Source organism: Biomphalaria glabrata, chromosome 12, assembly GCF_947242115.1.
Source record: "Biomphalaria glabrata chromosome 12, xgBioGlab47.1, whole genome shotgun sequence".
Taxonomy (NCBI): domain Eukaryota; kingdom Metazoa; phylum Mollusca; class Gastropoda; family Planorbidae; genus Biomphalaria; species Biomphalaria glabrata.
Genome location: NC_074722.1, coordinates 3326205 through 3343063, shown reverse-complemented (window position 1 = coordinate 3343063; position 16859 = coordinate 3326205). Strand labels below are relative to the sequence as shown.

Here is a 16859-nt window from a genome sequence, read left to right as displayed (position 1 = left end):
ACCTCAATCGAGAGTGTAAAAAAATGAAATGTAAATGTGTAATACAGTATACATTTCAATTAAAAGGCATTGCACATAGTTAGCTACCATATATATAAGCGGCCCCCATTCCTAATTGTTTTATGCGGCCCTAGTTACAAAAAGGTTGCCCACCCCTGCTATTAGACTGAAGAGTCTATGCATATCCGGTTTTCAAAGAGATCGTCACTTTTGTTTTTTAGTGCTGAAGAACAGAATTTAACGTGTGAACGCAACTGATAGAAATCTAGCAGCATTAGAGATTTAGATCTACATTTATAGAATCTAGATCAAGATATTGGGTTACGATAAAATGGCAGACAAAATTAAAACAGCGTAAGTAGATTAGATCTAAATATCAGTATCGGGTAATCCTGTAGATCAGCGTCCCGCGTCATTTTTACGACATTCTTTTGTTTTGTTGTCAAGGTTTGATCATAATTATATAGATCTAGATCTATAATTGATCAGCAACTTCGCTAGATTTTTTTATTTTTTTTTACAAATCTAACTATTAATATTTGTATAAGAAAACGATTTTATTTTATGCAGATCTTTAAAAAATAAATTTTAAAAAAGACAATTTGACCATTTGTATGAGTATGTCAGTATGTGCAAAAAAGAGAATTGTAAATTTTTCACATGCACATCGTTTGTTTAGAGTGGTTTGTAAACAATTAAATGAAATAATTATTTTATAAGTAAAGCGAATGCGTAAATCAAATGTAAAAATAGTATGAATGATGCTATCAAAATAGCTATTTGACTTTAAAATCCATTTTTTTAAAAATAAAAACATTTGCTTGTAGGCCTTCAATGGCAATGGCTTCATTGGCCTACAGTCATAGATCTATTATTCTATATATAAAATATTAGCATATTTGATTAAAATTTGAAATAAATAGACTTAATTTTGTATGTTCATGTGTTAAAGAATAAAGTAGATCATGATTTAGACAGATATAGATCTTGAGTAATCTTGAGTTAAATATTGGCTTAGATTAGATAGAGTTCATTGTGCGCATGCATGACCTTTTTAATTAGATGTATATGTACCTTGTTTGTACGCGAATGAATGAAACTATTAGAATATATCTTAACACGGCTTCGCAGGTTTAGCGAACGAATGCATGAAAAATGCTTTAGAAAAATAAATTTGTTAATTTGATTAAAATATGAAATGAATGGACTATAGATAATTAGTATGTTCATGTGTTAAAGTATAAAACTATCTTTGCGAAGAGAAGTTCTATCATCTTATATAGCGCTACTTTAATGCTCGCAGCGCTATGGTCCAATCTCGTTTGTGGACCAGTGGGGGGGGGGGGTTATCTGGGAGAAGGTTTTTCATGCTGTCTTTTAGGCGCTCAATAAACACAACTCTGCTCGTCGAGTGTCGAACCTTGAGCCCCCTTCATGGGTAGCCAAGCCAATTTCAAGCATACTTAGAGCCTCTTGGCCATGCTTTCATAAACTTTAACTATTTATTCTATTTTTTTTAATTATGTATTTCATATACCAATTGTTCCTGATATATTATAATGCATCGTATCGATTATATTAAGAACTATTTAAATGTGTGTTGGTTATATGATGTATTGCCATTTGTTTATTTATTTTTACCTTGAGTTGAAATCTTAAGTTCTTGCATTTTATAAAATTCAATTCACTTGATAACTAAGCCCTATTACACACAACGAAAAACATGGCAGTCTTTTTCATTATTTATAGCAACTAGTCAACATAACAAGACACATCGACTACTCACTAGACTAGACCTATCTGACCAATCTAACACACACTGATGGTCTACTATCCAACCTTTTTAACCTGTTAATTTTAGGGCAGAGTGGGATGGATGTAGATGAAAGTGTGACATTTTTTTGATAGGGTTGGTTACCTGGATGCTCTAGCCAGTTTAAAGAATAATAAATTAATTGCAGCTCTTTACATATATCAGTGATGCCAAACCTTATTATCATGTGGGCCATATTAATTTCCGACACCCTCTGTCACAGCCTAATTGGGACATAAAATAGTGTGGTGATATCTAGTCACTTTAAGGCACAGGAATATATATATATGAATAGTAGCTAATTTTGTGAGGCTTACTAATGAGCAATGTTTTTTTATTCTGTTTATCTATTTAGGTTTGGTCTTACCGTTTTGTGAGGCTTACTAATGAGCAATGTTTTTTTATTCTGTTTATCTATTTAGGTTTGGTCTTACCGTTTTAAAAAAATCTGGAGAATCAAAAACAAAACGTGTGCATTCAAGTTTTAATGTGTTTGGTGGTGAAAATGATGAGGTATTTGCTTTTGTTAAATGCTCCTTTTCTTCTTGATACAAATTATAATACTAATATCTTATAGTTTATTTTATGTCATTTACTTTGATAAAAAAATTAAATCAATTGGTTTGAGGGCAGTCATTTGATGCCATAGCTACCCATCAAACACATTAACATGTCAATTTCACATTATTTTTCCTATAGTCCATGAAGAAAACATGACTTTTGAGGGTTATTGTTTTAGCCCTAACTTTAGTGAGATAAGACCTTCATTTTCTAATTAGTGTTTTTTACTTGTCTTTTTAGGAAGCCAATGGTAAACAGACCTCATGCCAAAAACTTTCCATTGCAGTCAAAAGAAAGGTAAATTTTTTTTATTTTTTAAAGCTTCAATCTAAATTATCATAGCATCAAAATATTAATTTTTTGTTATTCATATACAAAATACATCTTAAAATTTGATTGCCACTATGCTTAATTCCTTTGTAAAGTTTGATTGCCTCTATGCTTAATTCCTTTGTAAAGTGTATTATTTGATTTGGCTTAATGAAAGGAGTTTACTCCTTGAGTCACATCAGTTCCTTTTTGCCTGGTGAGGTCATAGCCAAGCCCACATGAGATTCCTCTATATTTCTACAATGTACACAACCACTAACTTAGAGAGAGCCACATTAGCAGCATGTCTCCCCCATGAGGTGTGGCAATTTGGATAGGATGGATTAGCATAGTGGACAGTGGTTTTCAAACTTAATTAACCAGGGGACCTTTTCATATAGTCAAAACTTGCCCATGGACCCCTAATTGGAAAAGCTATATAAATGCATAGTAAGTCACTAAAGTAGGAAAAACAGTTTGCTGGAGTGTTTATTGGGATCATTTTAAACAAATATAAATAACTTGGATGAGGTTGGTGGAACAAACAACTGATACATGAACTGCAGATAAACAATATACCAATCAATATAACAAGTGAACTCATACAGATAAACCAGTGTATCATTGTAGACAACATGCTTTCATGGGAAGACCACCTTGAAATTCTGGCAAAGTAAATTGCACAGCTAGAGGAAGCTGAGAGGACCGAAAAGAACTGGGAAGCCATAAAAAAAAATAGCGAGAGTGGTGTGTTTTTACGGATACCCTATGTTCCATGAGGAACTCAAAGGAAAGATGATGATGATGAAATTGCACAGCGGCTATATCTCCTGTACAGCCACAACAGAAGATCTTGACTGATTTTTACTGTGCAACAATGTAAAATCAGCTCACATATGGAATGTTAGCAAGGCAACATGTCATCTTAATTGTTTCGCCGCCTAGACAACTTTATAAAAAAAAAAGAGGATCAAAGACCACACGCACAACAGTACATGTTTAAATGAACTTTTTGAAAAAAAAATGCCTCGGCAAAGTCCAAAAAATCTTGGAAGACAACTTCCACCCCTCCCTTATAACAACATCAAGTCATCGCAAAGAATGTGACTTCTGTCCATGAAGACTAGAACTGAACTGTAACAGAACTTGATCATTCCCTACTCTGGTGCTTGATTCCAGAAATCTGGGGAAAATTTATAGTTGAAATCAGTACCCAAGAAATGAAAAATAGTATAAATAATTTCCACTCAGTAGCATTAGCATGAAATGGTTGTAAATGATAAAGTCATTACTATCATAGATCCTTACCACACACCATGTTCTGTTGTCACAGATTAATAATACATTACTGTAGACATTACTAATTAATAATGATAATAACAAGACTGTCTTTATCAAGGTAGACATATATAACTAACTTTTATTTCCGTCCGATTCTTTGCTTTCGCATAAAACATAAACAACAAACAATGACGTAATATATATTAGCACATCCTTACCACTTTGCAAACAAATCAGCTAGGAAAACTGAAGATGCAAGTCTGTTGCTTTTGTAAGTTTTTTATTTTATTTGTCTTGCCTACCTGCTAATTTCTATCTTTATTTATCCATTTATTTGTAACCTTACAATCTGTTACCTCAGGCTCAGATGGACATTGATAAGGCATTGAAGGAAGACCCCACAGTGTATGAATACGATTCAATCCATGATGACTTACAGGCTACCCAATCACAAGTTGGAGCGAAAGAGAAAAGTTCTGAAAAAAAGGTAGAGCTGAGAAAAACAATTCAGTTTTGAATAAATTTAAAGAAAAAGAAAAAAATCAGTGGAGGGGAGGGTATAATGTTCTAGATATTTCTTTGTTCTTTTCAATAGTCATCAATCTTTGGTTTTAAATTCATCCAGTATTTTAAGTTTTTTTTTTCTTCAAGACAAACTTCAATTTTAACTATTTCCACAGCCCAGGTATATAACTGCATTTATTAAAGCTGCTGAAGCTAAGAAGAAAGAAAATGAAAGACGAAAAGAAAGACGGGTACGTACATTTAGAAATTCAAGCTATAGACATGATGTTTAACTCTTTCTCTCCGTAATTATTTACCACATTCTGGTGGAATCAACGTTGGTATCGTTAGTTAGGAGAGAAAGAGTTAATAACCAAAGTGTGGTGTATCTTAAATCTCTATATTAAACTAAATGCTTTAACCACAATGTGTTGGGGTCCATTATGTTGGCTGCCCTTTTGTTTCTCTATCAGCATGGATGTGTGTGGTTGGCAGACATTGTTTTGCTGATTTTTCTTTTTCAATCCATGTTTTTAAGTAGTCAGTTTTAAACTGTTGAAATGCCACAATGCCTGGTAACAATTAATAAACCTGGATTTTTGTTCCAGCCAAAATAAACCAAAAATACCTAGGAAAAACAGCATTTTTCCAGGGGGAAAAAAATCTGGAATTTCTCTTATGATTTTTAACAACCCCAAAAAAAAAAGACTTTAAAAAAAACTTTGTTTTAATTTAGGTAATCTCTGGTGTTTATTAGTCTCAGGATTAAAGGATCTAACTGATGATTTCTTATTTCTTTACACTTTCATTATTTTATCTCTTTAATTTTTTATACTGACTTAAACTTAGACAGAGTTTGGCATAGGATTTCTTTGTGACTCTGTAACTGACTCCTAATGTCTGTCTTAGCCATTTTTGCTGAACCACATAAAGACTTAATTAATTTTTTTTTGTCCTTTCTTGTGCAGTGTTCTTTGTACCAAAAAAAAAATAAATTATTCTTTTCATTCAGGTTCAGAAGGAACGGGAGGAAGAAGGAGAAAAATTTAGAGAAAAAGAAAAGTTTGTCACTGCATCTTATAAGAAAAAAATGCTTCAAATGGCCGAGGATGAAGAAAGAGAGAAACGGGAAGTGGCTATGGAAAGTAAGGAACTATTATTGTTCAAGGCCTAGCCTCTAGGTCGGGTGATGTCAAGCTTGCTAGTTTATTCATGACATATTAATAGTGGATTTGGTTGATGGTACAATGATTAGACTAACTCGTATGTCACAACTTTGGGTGTTACCTTGAGGCTTGAAAAAATGGCAAAACTGTGTCGACCATGTGTTTAATCCTGGTCTAACCAAGACACACAGAAGAACAGGGGAATAAGTATTCCTTGGTGGCTTTAGATTGAATTTTTAGTTCATAATAATATATAATATATTGATAATATATTAGTTATAGAAATTAAATGAATGGCTCATAAATTAGTTTCATCACTAGAACTTATTTATTACTTGATACCTTGGGGATGTTATAGCCAAACTGGGGTGGTAACAGTCATTGGTTTGGAAAGACCTAGTGGTGTGTACATTTATCTTATAGTCGAGCCACCATTAATTATTGTTGAAGTATTCTTCATTTTGAATGATGATTTGACTCCTGCGGTCTTACTTTTTACACTGTCAAACAAAATAGTTAGCAGCTGGCTACTTGAATTTTGATATTTACATTTTCTGAAACTTTCCATTTTCATTTCAAGCAAACATTCAGACTGAATATAAGCTGATGAATTACAACCATTATGAAGATTCTTTACCTCTAAGTGTATTATTTTTGTGTTAAGACCTTTTTTATTAAGACATTTTATAATGCAAATATAATTTTTGGTAACTTTGGAACATTGAACTATGACAGGCTCTTATAAGTGAATCCTTTTAATCTTCTAAAAAAAACCACTAAGTGTGACATCAATTTTCTTGTCAATTTTCTCCAGACATGCTTGACGTGACGAAGCAAAAAGATTTGAGCGGATTTTATAGATATTTACTAAGGGCCAAAACTGGAAATCAAGTGGTGGAAGAAACTAAAAAAAAAGTTAATTAAAGCAAGAACCGTAAGTTTTCAATTTTAAAAAAATAATTTTCAGTTACATGTAAATTAGAGAAAGAATGTTTGAATCATATTTTTTTTAAATGTGAAAGGTTCCTTTTTTTTTTTTTTTTTTATGTTTTTAGAATGATTTTTTTTTTAATCTGGATTGCTATTAATTAGTTAATTTTAATTAATAATATGATTGATTAATCATAATTTCCTCTGCATTTAAAATGTGATAGAATTGTAGGATGCTTATTACGTATGAAGTTGTGAAATCCTTTATATGTTATAGGTCAAAAGAGGAAAATGAAAATATTATTTTGTGATATTTTCTTTTTTAATAGCAGTCATATCTGTGCCACAAAGACAAAGGTGTACTTCCAGCCACCAGCCTCCACTGAGATATTATCTCCCTCTAGTCTGACAGTGAAGCTTAGACACTCAGCCACATCAACCTATAAGAAAAGTAGCTCAGGGCTGAAAAATGTTCTTTATTTTCCAAGTTTTTTTTAAAGTCTATTTTTAAAGTTTATTTTTAAATGTCAAACAGTCTCAAAAAGATGAATGAGAAATGAATCAATTGTAATACTTTTAGTTATTAAGTCCAAATTTGACAATGAGAAATTTTCAGATGAGAGACTAAGTTCTCTTCAAATACAATTCTTGTAGAAAATGTTCAGGTTAGTTCTTGTGATAAGCTCACTACTCATCTGTGCAGTTCATTCAAGATGTCCTCTAAGTTGACCTAATACTTATATGAGAGTAGAGTATCATTGAGCTTCTGTATTGAATTCGCTGTGTTAGTAGAAAGACTTTTCATGTGTGACCCAGTTGCTTGTGTAAAGGTCACAGTACAATTTAGGTCATCCAACGAGAAACTTGCATATTTTCTTGGGTCTTTTTAATAATCACCATAGAGTTTATCGGCCATGTAAGAATTTAATCAATCCTTCAATGGGGTGTAATTATTTGGGGTTGTCACATGATTTGCAGATTACAACCGAAATTTCCGGCTCCATCATAGTATTTCAGTTCCATCAAAGTATTTCAGTTCCATCATAGTATTTCAGTTCCATCATAGTATTTCCGTTCCATCAAAGTATTTCAGTTCCATCAAAGTATTTCAGTTCCATCATAGTATTTCAATTCCATCATAGTATTTCAGTTCCATCATAGTATTTCAGCTCCATCATAGTATTTCAGCTCCATCATAGTATTTCAGTTCCATCAAAGTATTTCAGTTCCATCAAAGTATTTCAGTTCCATCATAGTATTTCAGTTCCATCATAGTATTTCAATTCCATCATAGTATTTCAGTTCCATCATAGTATTTCAGCTCCATCAAAGTATTTCAGTTCCATCATAGTATTTCAGTTCCATCATAGTATTTCAGCTCCATCATAGTATTTCAGTTCCATCATAGTATTTCAGTTCCATCATAGTATTTCAGTTCCATCATAGTATTTCAATTCCATCATAGTATTTCAGTTCCATCATAGTATTTCAGCTCCATCATAGTATTTCAGCTCCATCATAGTATTTCAGTTCCATCAAAGTATTTCAGTTCCATCATAGTATTTCAGTTCCATCATAGAATTTCAATTCCATCATAGTATTTCAGCTCCATCATAGTATTTCAGCTCCATCATAGTATTTCAGTTCCATCATAGTATTTCAGTTCCATCATAGTATTTCAGCTCCATCATAGTATTTCAGCTCCATCATAGTATTTCAGCTCCATCATAGTATTTCAGCTCCATCATAGTATTTCAGTTCCATCATAGTATTTCAGCTCCATCATAGTATTTCAGTTCCATCATAGTATTTCAGCTCCATCATAGTATTTCAGTTCCATCATAGTATTTCAGTTCCATCATAGTATTTCAGTTCCATCATAGTATTTCAGTTCCATCATAGTATTTCAGTTCCATCATAGTATTTCAGCTCCATCATAGTATTTCAGTTCCATCATAGTATTTCAGTTCCATCATAGTATTTCAGCTCCATCATAGTATTTCAATTCCATCATAGTATTTCAGTTCCATCATAGTATTTCAGTTCCATCATAGTATTTCAGTTCCATCATAGTATTTCAGTTGTGATGTCCCATGGCTAGTTCAACACCCTCCGATTGAATGTCAACTGGCTTAACTTGTTTGTATTATAATGTCGTGAAGACTTAGCTGTGATCTCTTAGTACTCAGTACAGCTCTCGGTACATTATGTTGTGAGCTGACTGACCAAAGTGACCAATGACAGGTAAAAATAGATACAGCGACACCTGTCCAGACGAGGCCCCAAAATGTCAGGTTTCTTTCTACTTATCTCAAGGGGATCACTCAAGCTGTAGCTACCTGTATCATTCATGCTAGATTGTATCCTCTATGCTGGGCACCATGATGTGATGTCCTTTTGCTTGTTATAATAATGCAGTGTCTTTACTGGTTGACTGTAGCATCTTTCGTCTGTGTAGATAATTATTCATTTGCAGGTGCGTAGAGTGGAGCTTAAACTGTGATCGACTTACATATATTATAAGTTGTTTACGACACACCAGCAAAGCCCGATATGAGCTGACATGTAGTTTAATGAACATAAGAAATCAAAAGTAATATTATTCAGCCATATGCCGCTGGCCATACAAATAATTCTCACAGAATATAACCATGTATGAACCCATCACTATGATATGTTCAGTCTCAAAATACAATTCTTTACGCCCTGTACTTAGCTGCAAAAGTAACTTGAGTAAATAACCGAATAGCCTCTGTTGTATGTGTCCACTCTCAGGAACAAGTGTTCAACCTTCCTGAACTGCAAACATAGACCCCCCACTAGCAAACTCTTTCTTTTCTTGCATACAAGAATGACTAAAAAAAATCAGTTCACATCATGTGCAGACTTCGCATTCCTAACCTGGGAGTGCATGTATACAAAGGGTTATATCTCTTTCGTTCCAAAGCTACAAGAAATAAACTTTAACGTTTAATCTCTCCATGCATCCCCCTGACACCATGTAGATCCAAGTGCTGAAACAAAGTGAGTTGGATAAATGAAATCTATTTGAAATGACGTTGTGAGCCATGACGCTTTTCTAGCCTACATGTTAACAAATTATGTATATTGTGTGAAGACATGACTAAATGCAAGCTTCTTTATTTCAAATCAATTCAAATGTAATTTGTTTTTGGTATTTAATACAAGATGGTCTCCCTTTGAATGGTATGTTGTCTTTCATTGACCATCTTTGTCTTTCTCAGGACTTTGTTTCATACTTTCATGATGTTTTTAATTTAACATTGGTATATCATTATGTGACTGTATATGAGATTTACATATGATTCGCACATATCAGTACTTTTTGTTATTACTATGTATTTTAATGTTTTTATGAAAATGTGAATATTATGTAGTTTAAATATTTATTTATATAATAATTATAGATTTTGCAAATTAATCATCTTTGAATGTGTTTTTTTTTTTAACTGTAAATAAATGCATTTGCATGTGAGCCCAGGCTGTCAAAACCTTGAATGCTATTCCACTGTATGAAGACAATGCTTATATGTAAATAAAATTCTTAACTAGTTAGGCTTAATGGTCTCTTCCTTTTGTGATGGCCAGTTTTCTCTTGTTGTTATTTTTTTTACTTAATTACACTTTTTACTGTACCTAAATCGTTTTCCACTACCTGTTTAAATGGACTGCATTTACATTTTACTGGCCACTAACACATTATGTAACTTGCATGGACCTGTGATCGCCCCTTGACAGTGGGTGTCTGGCAACCTTTTGAATCACTGGTATATATATCTAGACAATGTAAAATGTAGCTTGAGTTATTTTAGAAATGGCTAGATCTAGAATGCGAAACTACGATCTTTGAGTTAATGATTATGAGAGCTGCATGATCTAACATAAACATAAAAACAAACAAAATGCAAACAAATATTTTAAACAAGGTTTCAAACACATTTTGTGTGAAAACAAACTCAAAATCGGACCCGAAGTGGTCTAACGATGCAGGTAAATGAGCAGGTTTCAATATTTTCAGAAAGTATAGCAGAATGAAATTATATCAAAGGCAAATGACAGAGAGGAATGGAGAAAGAAGGTTGACAGATCTTGTGTGGTGCCCCAACGGTCCAGCAGACTAAGGGATAGGTGAAAGAGACGGAGTTGGATGAGAACCTGGCCTAACTAATGTCATATAATGATGATCTAATTGTTTTGTTAAGGGTCAATCTCTTATTCAAAGCCTCAAGGGAAAACACACATTTTCGTAAAAAAAAAACTCCCCTTCCGTTAGTTCAGTGTTGTACCGGGCTGCGGTTCACACGATAATATGAAAAAAAAAAGTACTAATTTATTGTTGTTTCAAATAATGTTCAACTTATATTAATACTAAAATATTTTTTTTTCTCTTTAAAAGTAAGTAAGAATGGACTAAAATATTATGATGTTAGATTTTCACTAACTTTTCTAGTTTACCAGATCCAAACGGGACGGACGGACAGACAGACCACACAAAACACCAAACATAATAATTAATTACCAATATTTAATTAACAAATAAGTTGTTTTTTTTAATTGATTGATTGTCAGGTAAAATAAATGTGCAAAATTTCAGTTTGATCTGAAATTGGGTGTGGGAGAAATAACGTGTTCAAAATTTTTACCCAGACAGAGTTGATACATACTTTGTAAAAGCTGTCATAAATCATGGGCCAAAATTTTGCTAGGGGAGAGCTACAATGCGTATGGCGGGGAGGAGCGCAGCCAAGGTGGAAGATAGTCAAAATTGATATCGAATTGACAGGTCAGAGTGGGGGGGTGCGTTTTAAAGTGGGACGCTCCACTTAAACATATGACGTACCCGAATATTCTGGCCAAAAAAAAAATGGTACGGCTAAAATGCGAAAAGTTTTATTGTTTGTAAAATGTTTTACGTGTTTCAGATGTTCCTTCACAGTTGAAGATAGTTTACTTCCTAGTCCAAACCTCCCGCAGGACGACGAGGGATGTGAGCGGGTAGGGTTTGAACCCGGGACCATCGATAAATCCGAACGACAGTCCAGCGCGCAAACCGCACGATCAGGCAGTGTAAAAAAAAGAAAAGGTGGCAGTTCATCTGAAGTACTAAATCTATGTGAGCATTACGATTTGTTGTAGTAAAAAAAAACAAGAAAAGTAAAAAGAAAAAAAAAAACGGGACAAAAAAATATACCTACAGCCTAAAAATATTTCGAAATAATTGAAAAAGCAGATCAAAAGTGCGATATGACTTTTTTGTTAAGGCAGAAAGTTGGGGGGGGGGGGGGAGAAAAGGATACTCGAATTACGGACCTGTCCAAGTTTTTAAGTAACCAAAATAAAAAGGTAGGACGTCCTCGTCAATTGCAAAATAAACAATAGGCCTATGTAGCCCGGGACCAAAACAACGGGCGTAGCCGGTGGGTAATGCTAGACTTTGAATAAACCATTGAGCTTTATCATGAAGTAAATGACGTCTACAAATTCTGTCATGTGACCTTTTATTGTCTACAGCCTCGCGCTTTGACAGCGAGTACGCGTTGTAAAAGAAATGACCAGACACTGCCAGTCTCCACTAGACTAAATAGGTTGTCATGACCTAGCTAGATTATGTCACCTTGACACTGTAGTACCTGATGAATATCACCTGAATCGTTTTTAATGTAGATTTGCTAGTGTGTCTAGGCTAGTGATGTCTGGCTTGCTAAATTGTCTAGGCTAGTGATGTCTGGCTTGCTAGTGTGTCTAGGCTAGTGATGTCTGGCTTGCTAAATTGTCTAGGCTAGTGATGTCTGGGTTGCCTGGTGTGTGTCTATAGGCTAATGAGAGGCCTGTACAGTATCTATATATAGGCAAGTGATGATGTGGGCTACTTGCGTTGAGCAAACTCTGAGCTTTGGACTCATACAAAAAAACGTAGGCTAAGTGAACTCAATCCTGGAAGTTGTCGAATAGTGCCAGAGAGTCGTCAGATTTTTTTTTTTTTACTCCTAGCTATATATCTGAACAAAAACTTATTTTGACACGTCTACAAAAAAATGGGAGACATATAACACAAATGTAGCTCTCTTTGTTTATAAGATAATATCATGTCATTTTACAGGCCTGGGGCTCCGCGGAACATAATTTGGGAAACACTGCTCTATCAAGTCATTTGACATGTTTTGGATGTTTCTTAAGAACTGAAGATTACTTCCGGTACATCCTGGCCAACACCACGTAGGACTGTGGGGTATGGCAACTGATAAATGTTCGAACCCGGGATCTTCAAGACGAGAAGACAGTCCAGAGAGCATACCATTCGACCAGGCTACGGGGATATGCAAATACTAGACCTATATCAATTTCATATTAGAGTTATTAGACACATGTACATCGTAAGGAGGACAAAGTCTTACAAACGAGGACAAATCTTACAGAGGAGGACAAAGTCATACAAAGGGGGACAAAGTCTTACAAAGGAGGACAGTTTTAAAAAGGAGGAGAAAGTCTTACAAGGGAGGACAAAGTCGAGGATAAAGTCTTACAAGGGAGGACAAAGGAGGACACAGTCTTACAACGGAGGACAAAGTCTAACAAATGATAACAAAGGAGGACTAAGTCTAACAAATGATAATAAAGTCTTACAAAGCAGGACAAAGTCTTACAAAGCAGGACAAAGTCTTACAAAGGAGGGAAAAGTCCTACAAAGGAGGACCCACAGGTTGAAAACCCTGGTGTAGTGTAGTACAAACCTTATTTCTCCCATTCTTAAATCAGGTTGAAAATGTGCACAATGAGGCCTATTATCCTATTATCCATAACAAAAAAAAATCAATTTAAAAAATTAACCAATTAATTAATTAGTGGATAGAGAAATAAGCCTTACAGCATGTGGTTGTAAATGTGCAGTTCTTTCCATTATTCAAACCCCCTTTTTTGCAGTATATAAAAAAATTATTTGCCATTCCTTTGGGTAATGTAGGCTACGCTATTGGCCCACTTTATTTATAATTGTGTTTAATCCGGAAAACCTAACCTAAGACTAAGACTGCTTTATTGATCCTTACGAAAATTTGTTGTGATTACAACTCTTTTCTCATATAAAGACAACACAACAGAAAAATACACATAAATACAACAGACAACATAAAGAGTTCATTCAGCGACTACACACAGGTATCTTGGTGCATTTCATGTTCCCTGATCAATGAGTGGCGGTGATAGAGTCTGACCGAGTGAGGTACGAACGAGTTTTTGTACCGCTCCGTTCTTGTTTTGATTGACAGCAGTCGCCCACTTCGCGACGACCTAACGTAGTTCTGATGGAGCGGGTGTCCGTTGTCTTCCAAGATGTTTTCGATTTTTATTAGGCACTTTTGTTCAAAAAGTTCCTTTAAATGTGGTAATGTTGTGAGTGTAATTTTTGATGCTTTTTTATGATGTTTTCTAGACGTCGCAACAGTTTAGATGAGGCGTTGCCTTGCCAACAAGTTATTCCGTATGTTAGCAGATTTTGTATAGTCGCGCCGTAAAAGTCTTAAGGATCCTCTTGTTTAGTTTAAAGCTATTGAGTTTGTATAGAAAAAAGAGTCGCTGGGCTGTTTTCTTTGTCAGAGTTCCAAGGTGGTCTTCCCACGAAAGCTTGTTGTTGATGATAACGCCTAGATATTTATATGCCTTTACTTGTTCTATAGATGTAGTGTTTATTTGCAGTTCACGTATAGTTTGTTTTTTCTTTCTAAAATCTATTATAATTTTTTAGTTTTTGTGACATTCAGTTCTAGAAAGTTGTCAGTACACCAGTTAGTAAACTCTTCTATCGAGCTTCGATACTGAGTTTCGTCTCCTGAAATAAGACCGACTATGGCAGTATCATCAGCGAATTTAATGACTTTAACCGAGTCATAGATGCTTCTTATGTCATTAGTGTAAAGAGTGTACAGTACAGGAGAGAGTACACAGAAGTTTGGTTACTATAGTAACCTAAGACTTTATATGACCTTAGCGATGTCACTTAATTGTCGCAACCAGCTTAATTAGATCTATATCTATGTATCCCTTGATCACAACAACTTATAAAGCATAGAATGGTTATCTTTAAGTTTGTTTGTTTGTTTTACATATTTCGGATGTTCCTTCAGAGTTGAAGATAGTTTACTTCCTAGTCCAAACCTCCCGCAGGACGACGGGGGATGGGAGCGGGCAGGATTTGAACCCTCGACCATCGATAAATTTGAACGACAGTCAAGCGCGCAAACCTCACGACCAGGCAGTCCCTCCTTTAAGTTTTCTGTAGGCCTATATGAAAGCATAACATTAGATACCCCTTCCTTTTTTTTCCCCATCGACCTTAGACAGTAAATAAAGCTCAATTTTTTTTTAATGCTGTGACACCAACATCAAATACATCCTGTTATTATAATAACAAATAAACCAGTACTACTACTACTACTAAACATCTAGTCAATACTCTGACCTATGACTCTTGACCTATGACCGAATTGCTTGTTTTCTGCAGTAGTCCCTCCTTTATTTTCATGTCATACCGCGAGACGTAAAGACTGTCATATTAGGTAGGCCTAATCTAGTAATATTTGCAGTCTGTTCCTTTCTCACGAAAAACCTGATTTTTTTAGGATATAAATATATTTAAAAAAAAAGGGGGAGGGGGGGTGATTTTTGGACAATAAGACATACACCTGACAAACCAAGGATCGATTGATGGTCTATCAAATGTGGGTGTGGCTTTGTTATCTAAGGGACGCTACTCCAAAAATATTTGTGTCTCACCTGAGTGAAAAGAAAAAAAAAAATGGTGGACGCGGTGGATGTTTATTGGTGACAAACAAGTTCAAAGTGTGGAAACTTGGATTTTAAGTGTAACCTAATTTCATTTAAACGGAATGGAATAATTAAACAGTTCAGATGATTTCTGGACCGTCTCAGATTTGTAAAGGATGTGGCAATGCCATAAATTCGGAACCTTTCGTTCAAGCTTTGAACAGCGACTGGCACTTAAAATGTTTTCGGTAAGTCAACTATCTACCTCAATTAACTCAACTCAATAACCTGATAGATCTAAGTACAATAACTCTGGTAATAGAGACTGCAAGTCACCGTAAATTTTGTAAATATCAGTATCTAGAATAATCTAGATCTGTATATCTAGATGTATAGATCAAGATCTACACACACACACACACACAATCATTATAAGACTTTAATAGACTTTATAAATTATTAGTTTAAAAAAAAATATTACTATAATCTAATCATTGATCTACTAATAATGCCTTATTTAGTAATTATAAATAGTAGAATTATTATTAAATTATTATTATTTTTAATTATGATCTTGATCTAGACTCTAGAATAATTTGCAATCGTTGGATATAGAATATTTTAGAGTAGTAGAGACAATAACTTGCAGATGATAAAAAAGTCTTTCAATACCCACATTCATCTGGATGACATAAAAATGACATTGGCCTTTACCAAGCACAATTGACAAACATACAGATCAATAGTATATCTAAAAGGATCTTAACATGAATCTAATTTATTATATTATACATTGATTTCAAGCATCCAAACATTGGATTAAGATTTTGACTAGTTGTTTGCTCCAGCTGCTAGTGACCTAACAGCTTACTAGTCATAGCTTAATGAGACTGAAGTACTGATAAGCCCTTCAACATAGCCTGTTATCAAAGATGCAATTGCCTAGGGCACTAGAGCCAATAGCTCATTAAATGTGCAGAAAAACCTAAGATCTAAATATATCTACTTTACTTACTTTAATAAGTTTAATTGTTCCCCCTTAATTTGGTTTCAACATCTATAGTTGATTCGGCCAGATTTCAGTTAATATCATTATTGTTAATGATTTTTTAATGTTGCTTAGTTTTTTTTTAGTTTTTAAGGGTAACAACTTGTTTTAATATATCAGGCTAAAAATCATTAAAATTGTTAAATTAGGCATTAGGCTATATCTATTCTGCTTTAAAACAAAAAGAGTTGAAGTCTAAACATTTTATAAGCAAGTATTTTAACCAACAAGAAACAATTTTAAACATACTTTACAAAAGCTTATAAGTATGAAGTGTAATTGTATCAATTAGTTTGGATCAGTCATGTAAATGTATATGTATGATTGACCTAGAGATATAAATCTGTGCAATATTAATATTTTTACCAAATTGTTTTTGTTTAACTTTTAGCTTTCTCAATGTGCTATGATCCTATCACTTGTCTGGACCAGTTGTGAAAGGGGGAGGGTTGAAGGGGGTATCTTT

The 16859-nt window shown here is 34.1% G+C and overlaps 1 protein-coding gene across 3 annotated transcripts; it reads left to right on the top strand.

Annotated features, from left to right (window-relative positions):
* Window positions 1-205: 205 nt before the first annotated feature.
* Window positions 206-10147, top strand: LOC129922183 (nuclear speckle splicing regulatory protein 1-like). Of its 3 annotated transcripts, none has more exons than XM_056007184.1 (8): window positions 207-354; window positions 2236-2326; window positions 2615-2671; window positions 4326-4451; window positions 4645-4719; window positions 5481-5613; window positions 6449-6568; window positions 6897-10147. In XM_056007184.1, exons 1-7 carry the CDS (start codon window positions 332-334, stop codon window positions 6556-6558), a joined length of 615 nt encoding a protein of 204 aa, XP_055863159.1. In that variant the 5' UTR covers window positions 207-331; the 3' UTR covers window positions 6559-6568; window positions 6897-10147. The 3 variants fall into 3 exon arrangements, with proteins under 3 accessions (XP_055863160.1, XP_055863159.1, XP_055863158.1); XM_056007183.1 differs by having other exon boundaries at window positions 6894-10147; XM_056007185.1 differs by lacking the exon at window positions 4645-4719 and having other exon boundaries at window positions 206-354; window positions 6894-10147.
* Window positions 10148-16859: the final 6712 nt, after the last annotated feature.

Excerpts from the sequence above, each read along its gene's own strand:
- LOC129922183 (XM_056007184.1), top strand. The coding sequence starts at position 332 with ATGGCAGACAAAATTAAAACAGC. Across the intron at positions 2,672-4,325 it reads CCATTGCAGTCAAAAGAAAG|GCTCAGATGGACATTGATAA; the intron begins GTAAATTTTTTT and ends CTGTTACCTCAG. Across the intron at positions 4,452-4,644 it reads AGAAAAGTTCTGAAAAAAAG|CCCAGGTATATAACTGCATT; the intron begins GTAGAGCTGAGA and ends CTATTTCCACAG.